This window comes from Teleopsis dalmanni, chromosome 2 (genome assembly GCF_002237135.1).
Source record: "Teleopsis dalmanni isolate 2A chromosome 2, ASM223713v2, whole genome shotgun sequence".
Lineage (NCBI taxonomy): Eukaryota > Metazoa > Arthropoda > Insecta > Diptera > Diopsidae > Teleopsis > Teleopsis dalmanni.
Window position 1 is genome coordinate 239,657,843 of NC_051847.1, and position 23,837 is coordinate 239,681,679.

The window sequence follows — 23,837 nt, forward strand, 5'->3', positions numbered from 1 at the left end:
CATTACCAAAGTTTTACACTAATAGTTTGTTATTTAAATTATAGCCTTACAATGTTTACACCTTCGGGTCTCAAAAATCATTCTATTGTGAATGTTCACTGGAAATATGTTTTAAAATTCCAGTCACCCTTCAAAATCATATGAGCAATTCATTTATTAGTAATTTTAAATACATTAATAAATAAACTAATTTAAATCTATAAGATAAAAATGCTTACAATTTTTGCCCTTTTAATATTCATTTCGTTTTCTCTTATTTAGGTCGTGTGCGAGTTAGGCTAAGTTGCGTTCTAAATGAGGGAAATTCTAAGTTGTGCCGATAATGTAGTGATGTGTCGGTACGTGTTGATAAATGGCTAAATGTGTGCAGTGCAAAAAATCCCAAAAAATTTCCCATTTGGTTTAGCATCAACTTAGCCTAACTCGCACACGTCCTTAATTAAATAAGTTGTTTTTAGAGTTTAAAATTTCTTTACGGCTTTTCGTTGACAAGCAAGTATGGCAAAAAATGAATACTGGTCGAAGTGTGTGGACAGTACACACTTCGTATACAGTATTTGTGACTGACTAAAAAGGCGAGTCGTATTGTACACAACACAATAAAAGACATATGTCAAAAAAGAATTGAACGTATCTTAAAAGTGCTGCCAATTTGTTTGAACCAGACTTTATGTTGTTTTTTTACAATTCTAAAAGAAAAAATTACGGCTAATGTAAAAGTTCAGCTTTTAATATATGTATGAGTTACCAAATCTTGCGTAAAGTATAGCCAGTGTAGACGCAAAGTAAGATATTACTCTTAATATTTATTTCATATTATAAATGAACGTTTTACAACACTGCATTTCATTTCAATTATTTTCATTTCATTCCGCTTTCTTCAGCTTAAGTGATTTAATAATTGAATTGTTTTCAGTCAAAAATTAACCAAAACGGCGGATATTTCGCATATAAATCAAAAATGTTAGCAAAGGACTCAGTGTAATTAAAAACTAATAAAAAAATTTAACAAATTTAATATAAATTTGGGAAAAATGTCTGCAAGTTGTTTTAATTGACGGAATTTGTATTGAAGGAATTGAGTGATTAAAGGAAAATAACAAAGAAGGAGGTGAGCAAAGAAACTGGTGTAGTAAAAAAAATTCCAATAAGAAAATATAAATAAATAGATTTGATGCCCCATACTATTATAATTATTGAATATAAAATTAAAATTAAAATAAAAAAAATATGAAATGTTCAATAATTATGCAAAATAATTAATAATTAAAAAACTGGAAAAAGTTTGTGTAATTTTATGTTAGTGGATAAAAAGTCTTATTTAATATTGTCAATTTCTTAAGGCACCCAAGCGGGGTAGCGCCAACTTGGTTTGTGTTGGCTTTGTGGTGTTGGAGCGTATACGTAAGTTAAAGATATGCTTTTATTGGTCATTTGTTTATAGTTGTTTTACTACATACGTGCATAAACGGGGAAGAGGGAACTTGAATTTGTTACGGTGTTTTTTTTTGTTTTTAGAGGTTTCAGACGGGGCAACATGTGGTGTGTTAACTTGAACTGTAATGAACTGCCACTATAAAATGCGTGTATTATTATACGGTTGTTGCACAAAGTGGAAAGCGGTGTGAGACGTTGGGAAGTGTAAATAGCAAGCAGCACTATATATTATTAACAAATTTTTTATTCGTGCACTACAGTTTATGCAATAGTCAACATACAATGTGATTTGTTGTGTTATTTATTTATTTTGTTACATATATATATAAATATATATGTATATGTACATATGACGATTATAGTTTTACCAAAAACTTAGAGCGACATAACATATTGCCTGATTTATTTACTGGTTTAATTTTACAAATTTAATTAAACTCGTACTGCCATTGCGATCCTTAAAATGGATTACCGGTAGCGCTGCAGCGCATGTTGGCAACATTCTTCTTTTTTTTTATACTTTTTTTTTAGAATTTTATTTTAGTTTTTAATCATTAAATAAGTTTTATTTCATAGGTTACCATATATGTATATTGCGATAGCAATTAAATTGTTAGTTACGCCTGGTGTCTCCATTAGCTATTTAAATCTTAATGTAAAAATAATAACATAACAAGAAAATAATTTCAATTTCTAATGTCTGCTGAATTTCATAAATGTGAATCCCTTTTTGTCATAATATTATTATAGTCATTTTATATTGAAGAACAAAGAATAATATTTTTCGCCTTCAAACATACAACCACAAGTACATGTATTGAAGTGGTAAGTCAACCTCCGTTCACCACACCCACGCTTGCTAATTCATTAATGTTCTCGATTAACATACCTTCCGCTTGGGTTGCAGCAGTAACAACAACAATGGGGATGTCTGATTACTCCGAGAAGCCACAGTTATAGTAAAAAGTGAATGCTCCGAAAATTTGATTAGTGAAATGCAAGGATGACTTCACTACAGTAGCACTCCCAAGATTGCTTTTCTAGTACCTATTACAATCTAGTAATTGTCCTTCGGTCTCAAACTGGCTGTTCAGTCAAGATGTAGTAGAGTATTTAATTGTTACTAATAACTAATAAATCTATCAAGTTCTGAAGTGATCAGATGATCAAGTTCTATCTCATCAATTGTCTCTGCACACATTCGAATTTGAGTCCATTTGATTTGTGTATTTCGTTTCATTTAAGTGGATATTTAAGTTTATGGTCTTGTTACAGTAAAATTTTTTTTCCCTCTTTCTGTCCCTGTCTTCTATGGTCCAGGACCGTTCTATATTTGTTTTATAGCTAAAGCTTTTTAGAGGCGTGCTGGAATTTCGAGCTGTTTAAATAGTTTGATTTTAGTTTAATCTATGCAATCATATATTATATATAAAAATAATATTCGATCTAATTTTCTTACAATTCTTGTTGGACGTTTTAATTTAAATTGTTTTTAATAAAAATTAAGGTGTACCGATTTGATGTAGGTTTAATCATTACTCTATTATACTCTATTCTTCACATAAGAAAGTTAAATATATTGATTTGAAATATTATATACTGGATGTTTTCTTCCATAATATAAATTCAGTTGGTGTTTCTTTGGTTACAGCAATAAAAGTAATCTTATATCATTGTTAGAATTAATAGAGTTACACATTTACAAAAAAAAAGAATTTGCCGAAAAAAATCCTTATAAAAGATAAGATATCCATCAAGCTATTTCTTCTTATGACAGTATCAACACCTGCAATATTTGCATTTATTATTTTGATATGTTGAATAGTATGTTTTTTGGGTCTATAATCGGATCATAGTATATTTATTTTTAGTTTTTTTTGAAAATGTCTAATTTAATCGTTCGTTTTGTATACCCTTGACAAGTGTTTAATTATGTAGAAAATATTTCTCTGGCTAAAAAAGTCACTATAATTCAAATTTAATGAATTAAAGTTTATGTTCTTTCAACTATGTTAATATAAATAAGTTTTCTAATTAAATTTTTAAATGTTTTATCTTTTATATATGCTGTTTATTAGATTTAAATAAGTTGCTGAGCTTCTTCTGTGTTGAAATATTTAATAAAGATAGAAAGACTAAACGATATACAAGCATCTGTATGCGATTTGTTCACTTTTTACTAAAAGGAAAAGGACATCCCAATATTTTCATTGAGATGCTCTGTATCAGATATCAGTCTTATGGTAGGTTTACTAATAGGTTACTGCAAACTAGATAACCATTCTAGTAGCTTGAATCTCCATTTCAATCATACCTGTCGCAGCTGTAAGGAAGACGATGAGAATGCCTCTCATATACTCTGTCTTTCCCAGCTTATGCACGGCGGCGACTCAACACTTTAGGAGAGCCCTTTTTTGAGGATCTTGATCAATTACAAGATCTGACACTAAACAGCATTTTAAGCTTCGCCGAAGGTTCTAGGTGGTTTTAAATTCTGAGTTTTCCTATATATACGGTAACACAATGGGGCAATAAGCGTAAATGCATCCCTTAGGGATCGCCGGTATAACCTTACCAACCTAACCTAAATAATATGCAATATTCAATTTAAACTTTTTATAGTACGTAAAGTACTAGCTACCCAACAGGACCGTATCGATAAATTTATTACGTAAATGCCTTTCAAATAATTTCCGGAATTCAAAATATAGTTTTTATCTTTTTAAAGCAATAATGAATATACATATGTATAGATGTAGGTTTTCGATACATTTTATGGCGTCAATCGACAATCTTAGTAAATACATTTGTGCTATATTGTATTTTGTGGATATTTTTCCACAAAGACAACCCAAACAAGTGAGTTTGATGTTAATTTGGAATACTAAAATGTAGCAAACTATTTGTATGCTACTAGTATTTCGGTGGGTATAATCTGGAAAATAGGAAGACCAAGATTCAAATAGGATCGTGGTGTCTTAATGATGATAATAATCCAGTAAATAATATATTCAAGTTTGTGAATACGTCCTTTATGATCAGTCACTAAAATTAATTTCAGTAACTCAGTATTTACACAGTAACTCAGTGTTTACACTGGCTAGACTTTAGCAACACATATTTTCTAACTGCCTCACTTTTTTCAGTAACATAAACGTACGTATAAATGCTTGTTCTAGACGTAATCTGAAAATATTACGTATTCGCTTTCGAACAAAAAAACCTTGACAAAGGTTAGCCAGTATAGACACTTAGTGATTTAAATAAGTATTCAATATTAGAGCTTAAAATAGTACATTATATTAAACAAAATTTCATTTAAGTGTCAAATCAACACTTAAGTGTACATCATGAAATTGATTCTATGTGTTTCATGCATTTTTTTTCCTTACATATATTCTATACAACGCTTCTTCAACCTATTGTAGCAGCAAATATTGTCGTTATAACCGATTAAATTTTAATTGGTTTGCAACAAAAAGAAAATAATCATCGTAAGTAAACGCCCGAATAATGCAAGTAACTTTCTAATAAATTTTTTTATTTATTTCATAAAAAAGTTTGGAAAACCTTTTCACGTTAACAATCGCTTTGATTTGATTGTACATAATTTTCTTGAATATTTCGTTAAATAGAAGTTAATTTGTTATTTTTTTGGTCAACCTGCTTTAATTTTTAATCCAATGAATGAACCATTAAAATTAAATTTTCTACACATCCAATATTATTATTATTATTACAATTATTATTTCTTATTCGTTTTATTTTTTCGCTAACAAAGTTTGCATATTAATTTATAGTATTATTAACTATAAAGTAAAAGTAATTGTTGCAAAAAAAACAAAAAAAAAAAATTGGAAAGAAAGTGAAAATTGATTTTTAATGATAGTAACACACAAAAAACTTTGGTAAACTTGCAAAATACCGACTGCTGTTAAACGTTTAGGGAGAGTACCTTCAATTGTTTCAATTCTATTATTGCCTTGAATAGAGTACTGTTGTTGTGGGAATTCAAGCCGGAAATCTTTAAACTAAAAAAAAAAACATGAATAGATTACACAGCATGTGATGGATGGGATAGGTTAATGGATAAAACAAGTGGAATATAAAGAACGGAGAGAAGGTGAGGTGTGATTGGGATGTAGTGGAGAGGTTTTATTGGAAATAGTTCAAATTGAGTTAAGCGAATTTTGTAAGCGAATTTTTTAGTTATTTACGTTTTCTGTGTCCCTGTTATATATGCATGCAGCTCTGTAAAAAAAATAAAAACAAATAGAATCTGTTCTGAAAACGTAATTTAACCATAAGATATTAGATTGTTGTTTAGGAATGAAATTTGCTTAAGGTTTTCGGAAAAACAAGACTTCCGAACCTTAGAATATGTACACATCTATTGTATTATCTTTTTTTCAATCATGTTTGCTTAACACCATTATTCCTCAATTTTTAGAATTCCAGAGTTTCATATTTAAGAAACAGTGGGAGATGAGTGCTACAGAATTTTGAACAAATAATAAACTGTTTAAACTGCTGACGATGCAGCATTATTTCTATGTACTGAATATATTTTTATATATATTTTTTTCCGAATGTTGACAGAAGTAACCTAATTTTATTATAAAAAATACACGATTTTACGTATTGTCAATTACGGTATCTTTTTAAAACAGTTTTCGAATTCCAGTTTGAATTTTTGTTTGAAGATGTCCAAATATTTTTATTATCAGTATAATTCTGAAATTTGAAAAAAATATCTTCAATTTTAAAACTAATGTGTTAAGACCGTTTAATTGATGATCCAAGATCAATTTTCTCTTAAGGTTAAAAGTCAATCTCACACCCAATTTACTTGAATATTTAAGGAAGTACATCTAGAAGTTTATCACAATAAAATAGTTTAACATTATATACCATTTCGCAATTCAATTAAATTAATATATCTGCATTAAAATCTTTATATATTTTCAGCATTGAATTTGCTATCTAAATAGAATCTTAATGAACCTTGAAGATTTCCCTAGAAAATGTCTGATTATATTCAGTATTGTTGTTTTTTTTTTCAAGTTAAGTACATATCACATATTAAAATTAAACAAATTGCGTTAACGCTAAAAATATGATTTAGCTATGCAAGCACTTCAATTCCTTACATACAATTATTTATTACTGTTTTTTTTTTCGTAGAAATGTAATTCTTAATGCACTGGAGCTATATATAACCGTCTTTATGACACAATTCGGAGTAAAACTACGGCGCACAACGTCTGGTTTCAAATTTCACTAAGATCTGGTCTATAAATACGCTTAAGAAAATCTTAAAAACATTTTTGATAGCTCTGTATTAAATTAAATTTTGTATACTACAGAGGTTTATTATTATTAGGTATCGCTAGGAACGAATAGATCTATGCATGGCTTATACATCCAGTCATATTCACCTAGTCAAAACCTACGTTTAAACCACAAATATTGTATATTTCTTAATAAAGTGATATGTTTTATTTAGTATTTTAAGCTCTACTTGCTAGAAATGTGTATATATCATATGTATTAGATATGGTACTATATATATTAGTAATTAAACTCACTTTTGTGCATATCTAGTATATATATAGATGCATATCTAGTATACAAAATATCTAGATGTAGTAACTCGAAAAACGCGCTTACAAGTTATTGTTTTTGAAAAGGAAAAGTTGTTTTTTTATCTTATATGAATATAATAGTTTTCATTTAAGTTGAAAAGAAGATGAAGAAGGATGTAAGGATGTATAAGAAGTATCCGGAATTTATATTTTGAAAAACACGATTAAAAAATATTGGGGTACTATGTGTACGTTTGTCACTGAGTTATTGTTGTTTATTCATTTATAAAATAGATGTATCAAAATATCTAAATATTTAAGGCACTAGAAAATATAGGGATAGTAGAGACCTTCGACTCTTGGAGTATGTAAATTATAGTTTAATACCAAAATAAAAATGTTAGGATAACATGGCAAACTAATAGAATTAACTTTGGAACAAATAAGGTATATGATAGTTACATTAATATTGAAGATGTCGATAATACTATTAGAATAATATAAAATTAATAATAATAATAGAATAACATTAGAAGAAATGTTTTTAATAAAATTTAGGTATTATATTTTTGTTAGAAATTTGTAAAAAAAATTTCGTTGTAGAAAAGGACTCCATGAATGTGGTCGACTAAATATTACATAGACCAAACGGAACACCATTTTATTTTTTTCTGAACCCAAATCCGAAATTACTCATTACGAGTTTTCCCGACTCTTATCCGGGATTATCATTGTAATAATTGGTAAATAAGACACAAAAATATATATATAATATATATATATATTTATATATATATATTTATATATATATATTTATATATATATATATTATATATATATATATTTATATAATATATATATATTATATATATTTATATATATATATTTATATATATATATATTTATATATATATATTATTTATATATATATATTTGATAAGAAACTTCAACTAAAAACACACGTCTGTTCGGTTTTAGAATAAATATAAGACTCGTTTATTTTCTATAATTTTTGCTCTTAAATACTAAATTTTACATAGTCTAATAATTTGGTTTAATTAGGTTTTTCTTTTAGATACAAGGTTAAAGGAAATGTCCCTTAACCTTTTTCTTTGTTACCTTATTTAATTACTTCCTTTTCCTTTACATTTTTAACTAATCCCTGTTATTACATTTCATATTTTAATGTCTAAAAGAACCTTGGTAATAAATATTTTAAGGCTTTGAAAAACCTTTGTTAGAAATTAATTTAATTTACTAAAAATATAAAATAACATACTAAAATATTAAATAAAATGTTAAAATATTTAATACCCAAATAACTGAATATGTTACTTAGGTAATTAGCGCGCAGACACATGTTCAAATTTGAACAATATTTATATATATATATTTTATACTGTTACTATATATGTGTGTTGTTTCCTATATATGGATAATTGAGGTAGCATTGTATATATATTTGCCTATTTATATTAAATCGTTTGCTAGTTTTTAATTAAATATTTTAATTAATATAATTTAATTTAATAATAATTATATAATTAATAGAATAATATAATTAATATATAATAATCCATCTTCCATTTCATCTTCATATCTCAACTTTTAATTAGAGTTCATTCACAAAATGAATCTTTGATGCTTCATTCGATGGACTTGAACACTAGTCTGTAATAAAATAGTCCGATACAGAAAAAGTCACACAGGTGGTTAAGTTTATTACTGTTTTATTTGTCATTTGTATACATATATATACATATATTAATTTATGTACATATATATAGTCTATTAAGTTTCTATTTTAAGCTTACAAACATTATGACGAAGTTAGTATACCAATTAATCACTGTTCAGAAGGGTATAAAGAATGATGTTTACTTTTTGTTAGAACTTGTGCATGCTTACTTCTTAAGCCAGACAATTGCAGCTCGATAAACCCCCCCTCCCAAAAAAAACAAAAAAAGTAGTGGTAATCATCATTGTTTTTTTGAGGTTAAAAGTTTAAATGCTTAATTGAAATTTATGTTATAGGTTCAGAATACTTGTTTCTCTTCGTATTTACATAGCATTTCGTGCGCTATTAGTGCCAGTTTTCCCTTTGTCTGGTTATGACACTATTCTTCCATATGCACTCGTAATGTATGTTGTACTGCTATTACCACGCTTCTGTGCTTAATTAACGTTTCTTCTTCTTTATTTTTATTTATTTTTTAAATCGATTGATGTATCTGTTACTGTGCTCGTCTGCTTGCCTATGCATAATTTTCATTTTTGTAATCGTTTCTTTTTTCACAGTTGTAAGATGCTTTTACTTATTACCGAAGTCGAAGGAACATTACCGGCTTAACAGCAACGTGACCCTTTAGTACTTAATTTTCGAGGGTACTTTAAAAATTATATTTACAGTTTATGAAAGTAGTCATCTTAAAATAGATTTAATTTTCTAATGAGAAAAAAACAACATAAACAGTCTAGTTGAGAAATTCTACTATACTTGTATGTCTCTAAAATAGATCTCTAATCCGTAAAGAGGTCAGTAAAATTCGTCATGCCAAAGGTAAAGTGTTGGTATTATTTGTAAAGATTTGGATAAGGTTTAGGTAACTTATTATAATCTTCATACATAAATCAAATATTGCTGTCGAAGTAATCTAATTTCTATGTTCTTTAGGTCTCCGCGTTTACTAGAGCATAGCGCACCAAGTTTTATACATCATAAAATATTAATTTCCTTCTACGAAATTTTTCGGCTAGTTGTATCTTCAATAATTCATGCGGTCGAAAATTTTATTATATATATAATGATCTGGTAATTAATATAAAAAATAATTAGTTTTAAAGTTTTGAATGTCTTTTAGAGATATCTATCACTATTTTTAAGAGAAGCATTTAAATTATATGCAAGATCAAAATTTTGCGCGAGTAGGTTATAGATATCATGATTTTTCTTGACTTAATGACACATGACTAGTTACTATTAACCCACAGCTTTTTTCTTTGCTTTGCATTTGGTGGTATCTGGTGTGAATCATGAACATACTGGATATTTAATAAGAATTTTATTTTTGTGGTCTATATGTATTATCGACTGAGGCTTTGTAAATCTTGCTTCTCATGAAGTAATTTATATTGGGGTAAAATTGTAATTTGGTTCATAACAGAGTCTTCGTTTGATTATTTCTTAACAAGGAAATCAATTGCGTCTGATAGTAAGTATTATACGTATATTAGCCTATTATAAAGCTACATGGTATTCATATATTATAGTATGACTTATCTAAAACTAACATCGGTACAAGATGTACATAAACTTCAAATATAGTTGTGGTAATTACATGTCTTATGAAGAAAGGTCAAAGCTGTTCTGCTCTGTTCTGATCTGCAAGTTTACATTATATATGTCTTTCCTCTGTGTTTCGTTTCATAGAAAGGGAAAAACTATTAAACTTGCGTATAAATTGATTTATATTTCGTAATCACTAAGACCGATCAAATTTGCTTCTATTGAATCTATATTCTTCCTATTTCTTTCTTTGTTATATATTTTATTATTTTTGCATTTTTAGTTAATGGAGAAAAGCTTTCGAAGCAAAGTTTCATTTAGTCAATTGTATAAATATTGGTCTAAAATTATCGATGGGAAGGGTCCTGAACCTAGGTAAAAGTTAGTTAACATTTTTTAACTACAATTATTTCTCTATTATTTTTAAGTGAATCCTTTAGTCTTCTTGATTTATTTATTTAAACTAATTGTATAAGTTTGGGTATATAGAATGAGGAGTCAGTCACACATGCGTTGTTAGAATGCCCTGCGCTAATGTGCAAACGGAATAGACTCCTAGGAATTTAAAACCCTTACGGAAAAGGCAATAAAGCTCTGTAAATTAGGTGCTACACTATTTTTATTGACATAACAGGGCTTAGAGACCTGTTCAATATACCTGGCGGTCGCAGTGCGACATCTCTTAACAATAATAATAATTGTATAAATTTTGTGTTTCGGGTTTAGTAGTCTTTATCAGGCTTACTAGGATTGATAAGTAAACAATTAGTTGTATACTTTACGAGAATTGTTTTGCATTGTCTTTATATGGCTTCGGGAGAAGGTGGCAACCTTTAACTAGAATGTAATACAATTTTATTATTGTTTAGTTGATGAGTTACAGTTAATTACTGTAACTCTATTTTTCTAGTATTCAAAACAAGTGAAAAATCTTAATTTCGTTCGCTTGTGCTTTATATTGCTAAAAGGGTTTTGGTCACTACCATATATTTTAGGAACTATATCGTATGAATATTTAAATGCGAATTTTATATGACATTTTTAGTGCTTATGAGAAAAGAAATTCTGATAAAAAGTTCCAAAGTGAAAAAGATAAAAGTGTTCTATCAAAAAGATAATGCGCCATGTCACAAGTCATTCATAACAATGGCTAAATGGTACGAATTGCATTCCTATCCATCGTAATCTCCGTATATTGGCACTTGTTTGCAGATTTAAGAAAAATGCCCTGGGGGAAAAATTTGCCGATAAATAAAAAAGAGATCGCCGAAACTAAAGCCAATTTTTAGGACAAATAGAGTTTATTCCCCGAAAATCAATTTAATGAAGAAAAGTGTTGCAATGAAGAATGTTTCCCTCTTAAAGAAGAGCAACATATTCAAGAAGCCGAAGCCTATGTTTAAGTTCAAATTTGATTAAAAGTTATTGTTTTTGTAGTTTTCCTTTTAATTTATCAAGTGATATGTTATGTTATATTTTACCTCAGATTTTGTTATGTACTGGCTTCAAATCTTTTCCTTGACGTTCTTAATGTTGGGTATATTTATTTAATCTATTAAAGCAATATATGTAAATATGTACGTGTTGAAATGTACTGTATCTACGATTAGGAGTAGATTTACTTCTTTTTTGTGTGTTTTTTGGACTAATTTATATGATTGGTATTGTATTCCGTATTATGAAACCGACATAGACTCATACGTTTCTGAAAAATAGCTTTGCTCACTATTATATTTTGTATGCCCCGCTCATAATTTTAAAAATAATCTTTCAGTCTCGTATGCTTCCTCCCACTACCCCATTACCCCACTACACTATCTTTCATATGTGACATGTAACAATTGCCTACGAAACTGGGGAGTTACCCACCATTTGCAGCAGCACAAACAATGACGACAACCACAAACAAACGTCATGAAAATGTGTTAAATGTCAGTATGACGGCACGGCGTTTGTGCAGCATGTTAGATTGCTGTCTGTGATGTTGTTGTGGCAGTAGTTGTTGTAGTTGTTATATTTGTTTGTATGCTTGTAGATAAATAAATAAAGTGAGAATGAGGTTTATACACAAGTATTATGTAGGTAAAATTAGGTTTCTCACCGGTAAAAAAATACACACTACTGAACAATTGAAGCTTTTTCTTATTAGATTTTTCACTGTTGATCGAGTTCAGTTTATTTTTCTGTCATGAATTTTTCTGTCGCTGGTATCTGTTTTTTGTTATTTTAACTTTTATTTATTTAACTTATTCTCATTAAAGTTTGTCACTATACTCGGTGAGGTTTTTGTTGTCTTCTTAATTTGCGACTGATATCAACTGAATGATGAACAATTTTCGACAAAGTTTAAGTAGTAACGGTAGGTCCGGGGGATAAGACTTGAGTCCGCTAGATTGTGAAATCTTATTACAAAGAAGTATCTTACTCTCTATTGTTACCATTGTCCAAATTAGACACTTATAATTTTTGTTTTGAAAGGAAAATCTTCATAATGGTTTTTTTCTATATGAGGAATAATGATATAGTGAAGAAGAAGAGGAAGAAAAAAGTGTTACGAATTCCCTTTAACTATTTTGAACTTCATTCTCAAGATTTATTAACCTACAAACAACAACAATATATGTATATTGGGTAATATATAGGAAGTATTTGCGGTTTTTTGTCACTAAATTGTGTTGCCACATTTTCAGCCCACATTTTTTTAGGAACGAAGTTATGAATTCCTTGCTCGTATGAAAAGTAATATTGGCTTGAAAATGATTGAAATATTTGAAGCAATACGCTATGCGATGTTCTATTATTATAAAATAGATGAAATTGCTGCAAATACATACTTGAAAATTTGTGCGGTTTACGGTGAGTAGGCTGTGAGTAAACACCGAACCCAGGAAGGGTTTACTGAATGCCATTCCGGAAATTTCGATGTAAAAAACGCACACTGCTCTAGTTCAATCACTAAAAAAACAGCTAACATTTTGCAAGTAGTGAAGTAAGAATGATGCAGAGGCACTAAACGTCAACCGTAAGGCAGTTTAGAATTATCTAACAAGAGTGGGCTACAAAAAGAGGCAAGATTTTGGTTGTCCGAAGAGTCTCTAAAAATCATTGCTCAAGTTTTTACTCAATAAACAATCTTACAGACAATTAGAAATTTGAATATATGTACGTATTTATGTATGTCAAAAAACCTAATGGTTTCTGAAATAAGCAAAGGAAAGAAACCAATAAAAAAGAGTTAACGGCGGTGTGGTAAAAGGTTAATCAGGGGTCCAGCTATATCATTAACATTTAAGGCCGTTAGAGCACCCTGCAAATTTATTTTCACAGCTTTAGTTTTTCTGTAGTGTTTAGATTTATGGTGATATATCTGTAGACCAGAGAAGTATATTCAGTCATATAGTTTAAGCTTCAACTGAGAATTGTCCATAGGTATACATTTGGAGTAACTTAATTCTAACAAAACACACAGTAATAAGATAAATGTTTTAATATTCTACAAGTGTTTTTTTTTTGACATTTCTAATAACCATTTCTTTGCAGTAAGTTTTTTTGTTTCGATACTAATATATATATTTTGTATCTAGTACATAGGTACTAAGTGAAGTTGCCACAAGTGTGATAGACACACAAGAAAACGTCTTTTCGATAGGTATTTATGCTTTCAAGCAAGTAGCATATTCTAGTACCACCTATTCACGTGGTACTCAATACATCTCTATGATGGCAATCTGTTGAAGAATGGTTCAATGGTTCACAATACCATACATACTGGAACTTTGTACGTGATTTTTTATTCCTACTCTATTCACATTTAGCGCGACTTTGAAGGATATTGTTTCGATATTTGAAGTTGCTGCACAGTAGCATTTGTGAAAAATATGTACTTACCTAGTATTAGAGTGACACTTAACACTTCAGATGTGTGGGTGCTGGGAATTATAAATCTGAGTTGAAGACTTCTAAGAGAATTAAATTAAATTAAAGATGCATAGTAAACATTTTGATTTGAAAAGATAAGATTCGTATCTCTATTGTATATAACCGACTGCAGTACTATTTTGTTATTTTTAGTTATGTGTGATTGAGCAATGTACATACACTTAGTGTGGCCCAAAACAATTGCAACCAATTTCCATAATATTTGTATACATGTCAACATAGCTTAAATATTTCGTTTAATAACATCTTATTTAGTTATCTACAATCATGTGAACTTTTCATTCACTATGTTGAATAAAATGTTATTCATGTTCAAAAATAAAATATTATTTTTCGAGCCCATGAACACCAAAATGTGTGTACATCATTTGCGCCTCATACCTACTATGCAATATAGACAAACTTGCCAATACAGGCGCTCTTTTCTCTGACAGTCTCTTTCCCTGACATTTCTCAGATATTGGCGTCCCACTTATAATGGTCAAAATGTCAATCAATGTAATGTAATGGTTTATGGTTTAGGCTAAGGCATTTCAGCACTGCGACTAGCTTGATCTATTGTGCACCTCTTTCTGTTTAGACATTTAGTATCTCGAGGCCTAGTGCATCACAGTTGGTGATCAGATGTTCCATAAACTCTTCCTCATCACAGCAGAATCCGCAAATATCTGTGTCGGATATACCAATTTCGTAAATGGCAATCAAACAAAAATATCTGAGTAAAGCTAAACAAAATTGTGCAGATGAACCCTCCTGTCAGACCTTAATATCAACCTGGTCCAAACTGGACAAGAAACGTACCGTCAGCTGCTTCAACTATGGTGTACCTGTTCAGACGTACGGTATCTGTGGCAAAGGTTCACTGCATACTAGGAAGACATGCTATGATACTGGATTTAACCTATAATGACTTTTGTTGTGGTTGTGACTTTGTGGATGACGAGAAAACTGAACTCCACCTCCTATATCTGTGCTCATCATTGGCTAGAAAAAAATGTGAAATCTTCGGAGGAAATTCGCGTCACAGTGAAAATGGTTATAGATATCAGTCCAAATTCAAATTGGGCGCAAATTTATTAATGTTGCACAGACGCGGTCAATTGCAGAATACCATTTTCTGATGAGAAAAATTTTTCAATTAAGCAATAAACAAAACACACATATGAAAATAATTTTTTTGTGTGATCTCCAGTATCTCAGCATCGATGTTTGTAATAACTTGGGCGGCTATAAACCGTGATATTCTATAATCGCTCTCTGTTAGTCATATTGAACTGGAGTGTCTAACTCAATGTGAATGCCTGTTGGAATTCACTTTTGAAAGGCATTCTGCAGTCGTAGTTAATTAAACATTTTGTCGAAGTCGAGGTTTTAAAAGGATTCTAACAGGAACAACCTGTCATATTTCTTTGCGATTAGACAATGATCTCTTAGTTTACCAAACTCGACACCTTAGTATAAGGCATTTTGCAATCTAATTAGGAATTTTGTTATTAAGGCAAACAAATATAAATTAATTTCAACCTAAAATTTTTACAATGTTATATTTTGATATTTTTGACTAATATTTATCGATATTTAAAAACTAATACTGGTCTTCCATCATTCTGAGGAAAATGTGATGAAAATTTTATTGCGAACATAAAATACATAGTGCTTCTTACCCAAAGTACTTCAGAAAGGAAGTAATTTTTGCAACCATCTAAGGTTTTATCTAAGTTTCTAAGGTTTATCTAAGGGATTTTTAGAAGTCTCCAAAATTTACTGTCAATTATCTTATTAATATGATTAGGTTTAAATTTTACTTTAATTTTAAGCATTTATATTTATGTTATATATGTAGTAAGACTAATACCGCTAAACTGATAAGCAGTTACCCTATGCTTTTTTAAGATTCAAACTTTTATCGTATAAAGAAAGTAAATATGAAGATTTATTTATCTACGGCCGAAATCACAAATGTTTATATACACAAAAATACTTTTGCTTTCTATATACATATTCATGTTATTTACAATAGATTTTTTTCTGCTTCTCAAACAGAACTGCACGGGATTAGCAAACATAGGAGTAAACGTATCCGCGGAACGGTAAACATAGTGGCACATGTTTCTTCTTCATAGTGAGTTAGTCGTTGCATAGGGTATTGCTGTTGCTCTGTGCTGCGCTGCGCTGCACAACTGTTAAGTACTGATAAGCCATAATCGTTTTTTATGACTTTGAGCTTATCAGTACGGCCGTGCGATATTCGAGACCATAACAAAACAACGATCAAAACGTGCAGTTCACTCTGAATTCGTTTCGAATCAGTTCGTTGTATTGTTGCACGATTGTTGTTATCAATATTATTGTAACGAAAGGAGACAGGCTGCGACTAAACACGGCTGGATAAAACATACCCAAGGTGCAGCACACTCAGCTAAAGTAGCTGCTGCAAGCAATGTCGCACGGTGTAGGAGCTGACGGGAGCAGTAGTTTTAATTCACAAAACGTTGGTAACGGCGGTGGTGGGAGTGAATATCGGGAATTGCACTGGACGTCGACTGTCATGGACTCATCGCGTGTATCCACATGCCTTATATCTATGCTGCTGATTGTATATGGCAGTTTTCGCAGTCTTAATATCGAACAGGAGGCTAGAGAACGGGAACAGAAGAAGCGAAATGAATCTATGACAAATTTACTAACTGGGGAACCAGTTGAACAAGAACCAAGTAAATATGCAATATATCAATTTAAGAAAAATTATTTAAAATATTTGTATATTTTTTATTTAATTTTCAGATAAATTTGCAACATTAGATACAATGCATGCACTTTGTTTGCCATTGGGTGCTTCTGTTTCCCTGCTCATAATGTTCTTTTTCTTTGATTCAATGCAATTATTATTTGCTGTTTGTACCGCAAGTGAGTATTTTAAAATGACTACATATATACATATGTATCTATATGTATATATAAATGATGGGGTTTTCCCTGCATTAGTGCATGTTCAATAATAATGCTTTTTTAATATATATTTAAAGTAATTGCAACAGTTGCACTCGCCTTTCTACTCTTGCCCATGTGTCAGTATATAATACGCCCGTGCACTGATGGTAATCGTATTTCATTTGGCATATGTGGTCGTTTCACTGCAGCTGAATTATTTAGTTTCACACTATCAGTGTCAATTGTATGCATTTGGGTGCTAACTGGTCACTGGCTACTAATGGATGGTAAGTTTACAATATTTTAAACTAAATTAATAACGATAATAAATGTGCTTTTATATCTACTTCTACTTCTGGCAGCTATGGGTATGGGCTTGTGTGTGGCTTTCATTGCATTTGTACGCTTGCCCAGCTTGAAGGTTTCAACATTATTACTTACTGGATTGCTTATTTATGACGTATTCTGGGTGTTTTTTTCATCGTATATATTTAGCACAAATGTTATGGTAAAAGTAGCTACACGACCAGCGGATAATCCAGTTGGTATTGTGGCGCGTAAATTAAATTTAGGCAGTATTGTAAAAGAACCACCGAAATTGAACTTACCGGGAAAATTGGTTTTTCCAAGTATACATAATAGTGGTCATTTTTCAATGCTGGGTTTAGGTGATATTGTAATGCCGGGGCTTTTGTTATGTTTTGTGTTACGATATGACGCATATAAAAAATCTCAAGGTATTACATCAGATCCTACATTGTCACCACCAAAGGGAGTCGGATCTAAACTGACATATTTTCACTGTTCCTTATTGGGGTAAGTATTAAAGCTTGATTTATTTTTATTATCCGATATATAATAGTTTTTCTGAATAGTAATTATTAAATGCGTCTCTGTTACAAAATAAGATAAGTTAGATAGATTTTAGTATATAAATCGAAAAGACAGATTAAAAATATTGGTTTGTTAAAGACAACTGACATAGGTGTTTTGGATAGCTCTATGTAGCTACCTATAAAAAGATTCTTCTCTGTGCCTATAGTTTTTTTATATACATTAAATTATTTTATTAATTTTTCCTCTTGGAGATAAATAATAAGTACTTGAATCTTAACGCTACTCACCTACACTAATAAATTTTGTTATTGTTACATGTATATAATTAAATGTTAACTAAAATTATATGGAAGTCTATTTATTATAGTTGACTATAAAGAATCAAAAGAGATATGCTTAGTAAATAAGTGGTTGCAGATTAAATTTTCATCAGTAGAAAAAGGGACAAGAGTAGAAAAGTAAAATAGAAAATGTAGTAATATCAATAATAATATGAGTAAGCTTGATTTCTGGCGGGGCGATTAGTTAGTTAAAGGCGTGAGTGTCTAGTTTTAAATTAAGCTTTCTGGGTTAAATTGTTTTGCAATGTTTTTTGTCTGATCATTAGGAATTCTAATTTTATTGTAGAAACTTTAAGATCCCTAATAAAATGTTCATTTTTAATGCACCATTGTGACCCTGTCATTACTCATTTATGAAAGATTTCAATAATTGACACATTTGCGTTGAAAACGATATGTTGAAAATGGTTTAATTAATAAGTCTAAAAGGAGGAGGATAACAGTTTAAAAGCCAGGGCAGTTCATCAGCTAATAATGTGAATGGCACTTTTCTATCTGTTTACATCATGCGCTTCCATCTAAGTATATTTCTGGATAGGTTAAGTTCTTTGATTGAGGTATAGGTTACGGTTTTTTGTATTTTCTAAGAAAGTACTTCGTTGAAGGTTGAAAGTGATGTGGCGACATTTTCGTTTTAATTTTTAATACGTCACTGGGTAGACATTTTTTTAGCTAATATTCCCGAAGTAAGGTATACCTGTCGTAAAAAGTGATTTATATTAGGCACATCCTATACTGTTTTGGAGTATGGTAGCGATACTTCAATAGTGCTAACTTCGGTTGTCATAGTTATTCGGTTGGTTTCGAAAGGGAGTGTCGTGGCGTGTGGGGTTAACTTGAATTTACGTGAAGTACCAACGTGATTATTAACCGTGTGCTTTGCCCCAAAGAACAGCAGATGTTAAGACAGGCTTCACTTAAGAACATAGTAGTTAACATATATTTTGTTGTATTAAATCCACATGGTAGATAACCTGTAAAATAGCTACAACTCATGATAACACTACTGAATTTTCAAAGCATGACACGACGATTACTTGTAGGCATGTCTAACAAAAAGCAAAAAAAAAGTCTAAAAAATAATATTTATACATCTTGTTATTATGATTATTATTATCCCATGACATAAAATATATTTTGAATTGAAAAAGGAGTGAGAAAGTGAAAAACTTTTCAAAATCAAATTTTATTTTAATTATTAATCAAATAATAAATAAAGCTGTGTTGGATATCACTGAATATCCATAAACATTTATAGGTGTAATGGTCCGTATTTTTGGACTTCAAGATTGGAAAGTGAACCCGCATGGTAACATAACATAGCCTAGCCATCGTACGTTTAATTTGAGTTGTTCGAATTTGGAGTTTTATTAATTACTATTGCACTTGTTGTGTCACTAATTAGAACTAACACTTAAACAACAGTTATGTAAATTGTTGTTTTTTCAAACTTCAATACTATTGTTTGTAGAAAACATTTCTGCAAATGTCTTCTCTATTATCACAAATTCTATTCGATAAGGATTTGTTGTCATCGGATATAAATGTTATAGGTATTTATTAGGTATCATTAATTATCTAATATTATCGAATAGAATTATCTATCAGATTTTTTGATACCTTTATTTAAGATCTAACAAAACTATTTTGCTTTCAGTTATTTTTTGGGATTACTAACAGCTACTGTGAGCTCTGAAGTGTTTAAAGCAGCACAACCGGCACTTTTGTACCTTGTTCCATTTACGTTATTACCATTGCTGACAATGGCTTACCTCAAGGTAATATCAAATTCTTAAGAAAATGTGTGCAGTTATTGAATTATTAAATATCTTATCTTTTTCAGGGTGACTTACGTCGAATGTGGAGCGAACCTTTCATTGCACATCAACCATCAAAACAACTGGAAGTCTGAGTGTTTTTATGTAATTTTCCTTGTAATAGTTTTCCTTAAGTTTATCATTTAGGATGAGACTAATATTTTAGCTAGTAACAAATGTTTTTAAATTAATTTTTATTGCCTTTTAGTTATTCGTATTAAGTTTTAAAAGCGAAATTAGTTTAATTTCTAGCTATCCTATTTTAATAAGTATTACAATACGATTTTATTTTCTCTTGGCAAAAAAGAAAATAAAGTAAGGAGTATTGGGCATATTCCAAAATGTTCAGCAGCTAAATTCATACTTTATTTATTTCTTATTTCTTGTTTTTGATGATTATAGTTTTATAAGAAATTTAACGAACAAATCATTTTATTCACATTAAAACTTTATATATATATTGTGATTATTTATAGATATTTTACAAATTTTTACAAGTATTAAAAGACATGTTGCACATGTTCTTATGAGCAATTTTATTTCTTTTACTAGCATGCTATGATAACAACCGTTTAAACATTTTTTTACGTAGCCAATCAAGTCTCCTTTGTAAATAAAATTTAGTTATACTATAAAAAGAAATATGAACAAAAAATAATTACTAATGTTAAATAAAAATAAGCGTTAAACCTAAATTAAACCTTAAACATTAGGTGTAATTGCATAAGTTAAATATTTTTAAAAATTAAATTAATTTTAAATAGTTTCAGTGCATCGCATTCTCTTTAATTTTAAAGTTACAAAACACATTAAATTATTTTTGTTTCTTCTCAAAGCCTTCTCAAAGGGACGCTGTTCGTGCGCCAGATGCTTCGGATTTCTACCTTTAAAATGGTCCCTTAGTTCTGGCGTACTGACTATATCTCATTTGTGGTAGCATAACGGGTCTTATTTGCGGTCAAATGAGCCTTGGTACATAAGGTTACCACACCAACCTAACCTACATATTTATTGTTTTAATTTTTTTTTTTTGTGCACGGATTTTGTCGTATATAGTACTTGAATTTTTTATCTAAAATTTATTAATTGATTAAGCATTTTTAAAGAGATTTAAACTATTTTTTGTATCTTTAAGTTTTATGTAAATGCAGCTCAAATATATAGCTTAATATATGTAGTTCATAAGGCTGACGTTTAGTTGTGGCTCGTTGATAATTGAAGTTAAAATGAGAAGTATAGATTTCAGTTTGTATTCGATTAAATCGTTTGAATAGTTTGAATAGTTTTTGTGAAGAAGAAATATGAAATATAATATTGAAGTTCATTAGATAAACTTGCACTGATATAACTAATTCTTTTTTGTCTTAAAACTCAACTTCTCAAATCGAAATATTTAAAATTTAAAACTATAGAAGTACTTAAGTTGTCAATAATATATGTATTTGTATATTTGTATGTAAAAGTAAATATTTTAAATGACGCACAGTACTTTCAGTTTTATTTAACTTCAATTAACGTACTATGTATACCATATGTATCCAAAATAAATTTCGACTGCAAATCTAAAATAATTAATTTTGAAAAATTTGTATTTGTGGTAGTATTTTTCAGCCTAAACCGGAAAGCATAAATTGATATGCCAAATAATTGTGTTCGTTATAAAAATTAGTTTATTTGTAAATTCACACTTTTAATACTCTATAACAAACCATTATGTACTATGCATTTCTTGTGAAACAATAAACGTAAATTTAGACTATACTATACTATTTAACATAATAAAAATTACTAAATTTATTTATGTCTAAAGAAAATTTATGATTTATTTTGAATTTATTTACTAATTTTTTTTTTTTTGGTAACTAACCTAACATTTCTGTTGTTGCGCTCTTTAGAGGTGATGATCAATTGATTTTGTATAATCGATATTGTATATTTCATATAAATCAGTTATAGTTTATATTTTAAATTAGATAAAGCATTTAATTTTCTAGAATAAAAAAACGATGAATATTGCAAATAATACACTACACAATTTTTTATTATTAAAAAAATTGCAAAAGTTTTAAAATCTAGTTAAAGTGTATACTTGGAAAATATAAAAAGTAGATTTGGTTTAATAAATAAATTGAAAACATTTATTTGAAAACTTCATAGAAATATTATTAAAATTGGTTTGTAATAAATAAATTCAACTCTTAATGCTTTTTAAATGCATATAATACATATGTGTAAATGTATATATATTTATATATTTGTATGTGTATATATGTTTATGTATATGAACATATATGAATATATATGTGTATGCTTTTAAAACTGCATAGATTAGATGTTAATTAAATTCATTTTATATAGATATATACACCTCTATGTATATATTTTTATACGTTAAGAAATAATTGAACAGTGTAAACAAATTTTTTAAGTTCTACTTATTTAAAATATATATATACATAATAAAAAAATTGCAAGTGAAATTGTTTAACAATAAAAATGAAATCCAATTACAATGTTTTAAACTTTTAAAAAGTTTTAGGATCAATGAACTTCTGCGGAATCACAGTACGTTAGTTCAGATGTTATATATATATATATAGATACTGCTATTATTGAAAAGAAATATAAGGGAACTATTTGTGATATTGTTTGAATATTATAATAGTCAATGATTTGGGGGGCGTACCAGTGGTGGAATGCTCTATGGTATTAAGAAAGAAGTGTATGATAAAGGAATAGCGCAATATAATAAGATGGCTAATTTTATGGTGGTTGAGCTAAAATTGGAAGATCAAAATTGTATTAATTGGGATGCTGTTTTCACCGACTTAAGGGACGCACTATATGATATAGACAATATGAATGTGATGGTTATAGGCGATTTTAATGGAAGAATAGGAAATGAACAAGCTATTGAGTTTATTCCAGAATTACCCCAAGAAAACGCAAAGTTACATAGAAATGCAAAAGATCTAACTCTAGATAGGAACGGAAAAAAATTAATAGTTAATAAATTAATAATAAAAGACTTCAAAAGCTTTTGGAATAATGTATGTAAAGTAAATGGCATAAATTTCAGTAAGTCAGTGCATCTTAATTCGGGCGTTCTAGGTACTTATTTTGAAAAACTTTTAAGCGCAACGGAGAATATAAGTCGTTTTAGTTACGCAGAACTACTAACTCAAATCAATGAATTAGACAAAAAAATCGAGGTAGTTGAATTAACAGAGGTTTTAGAGCGTTGCAAAGAAAATAAAGCGCCTGGAGATAGAATTCCAGCAGAATTTTTAAAATTGGCTTCAGGTGAAGGTATCACAAGGATTACAGAGATTTTTAACTACATATACCATAATGCAGAAGTACCGGGATATTTGAAAAATTCAATAGTTTTTCCACTATTTAAAGGAGGTGATCCGCATGAAGTAAAAAATTATAGAGGAATATCATTTTTAAATTCGATAGCAAAAGTATTTACAGGCATAACATGTTATTACATCAACGTCTGCAAAGTTGGGTCCACGCTAAAAAACTACTAAGTGAATCCCAAGCAGGCTTCAGGCGAGGTTACTCAACTGTGGGCAATGTTCTGACAAATATTGCAAAATTATACGTTGAAAAAGGAAAAAAATTGTACGTGTTTTTTGTAGACTTTAAAGCCGCATTT

The 23,837-nt window shown here is 29.4% G+C and overlaps 1 protein-coding gene across 2 annotated transcripts; it reads left to right on the forward strand.

The window, feature by feature from the left end:
* The first annotated feature begins 898 nt into the window (after nt 1–898).
* On the forward strand, nt 899–20,408 carry LOC119680222 (signal peptide peptidase-like 3). 2 transcript variants are annotated; one of them, XM_038092934.1, is made up of 7 exons: nt 899–1,111; nt 16,291–16,961; nt 17,032–17,154; nt 17,274–17,465; nt 17,541–17,994; nt 20,014–20,134; nt 20,200–20,408. In XM_038092934.1, exons 2-7 carry the CDS (start codon nt 16,688–16,690, stop codon nt 20,266–20,268), a joined length of 1,233 nt encoding a protein of 410 aa, XP_037948862.1. In that variant the 5' UTR covers nt 899–1,111; nt 16,291–16,687; the 3' UTR covers nt 20,269–20,408. The 2 variants fall into 2 exon arrangements, with proteins under 2 accessions (XP_037948862.1, XP_037948863.1); XM_038092935.1 differs by lacking the exon at nt 899–1,111 and adding an exon at nt 1,311–1,404.
* The last annotated feature ends 3,429 nt before the right edge of the window (nt 20,409–23,837 follow it).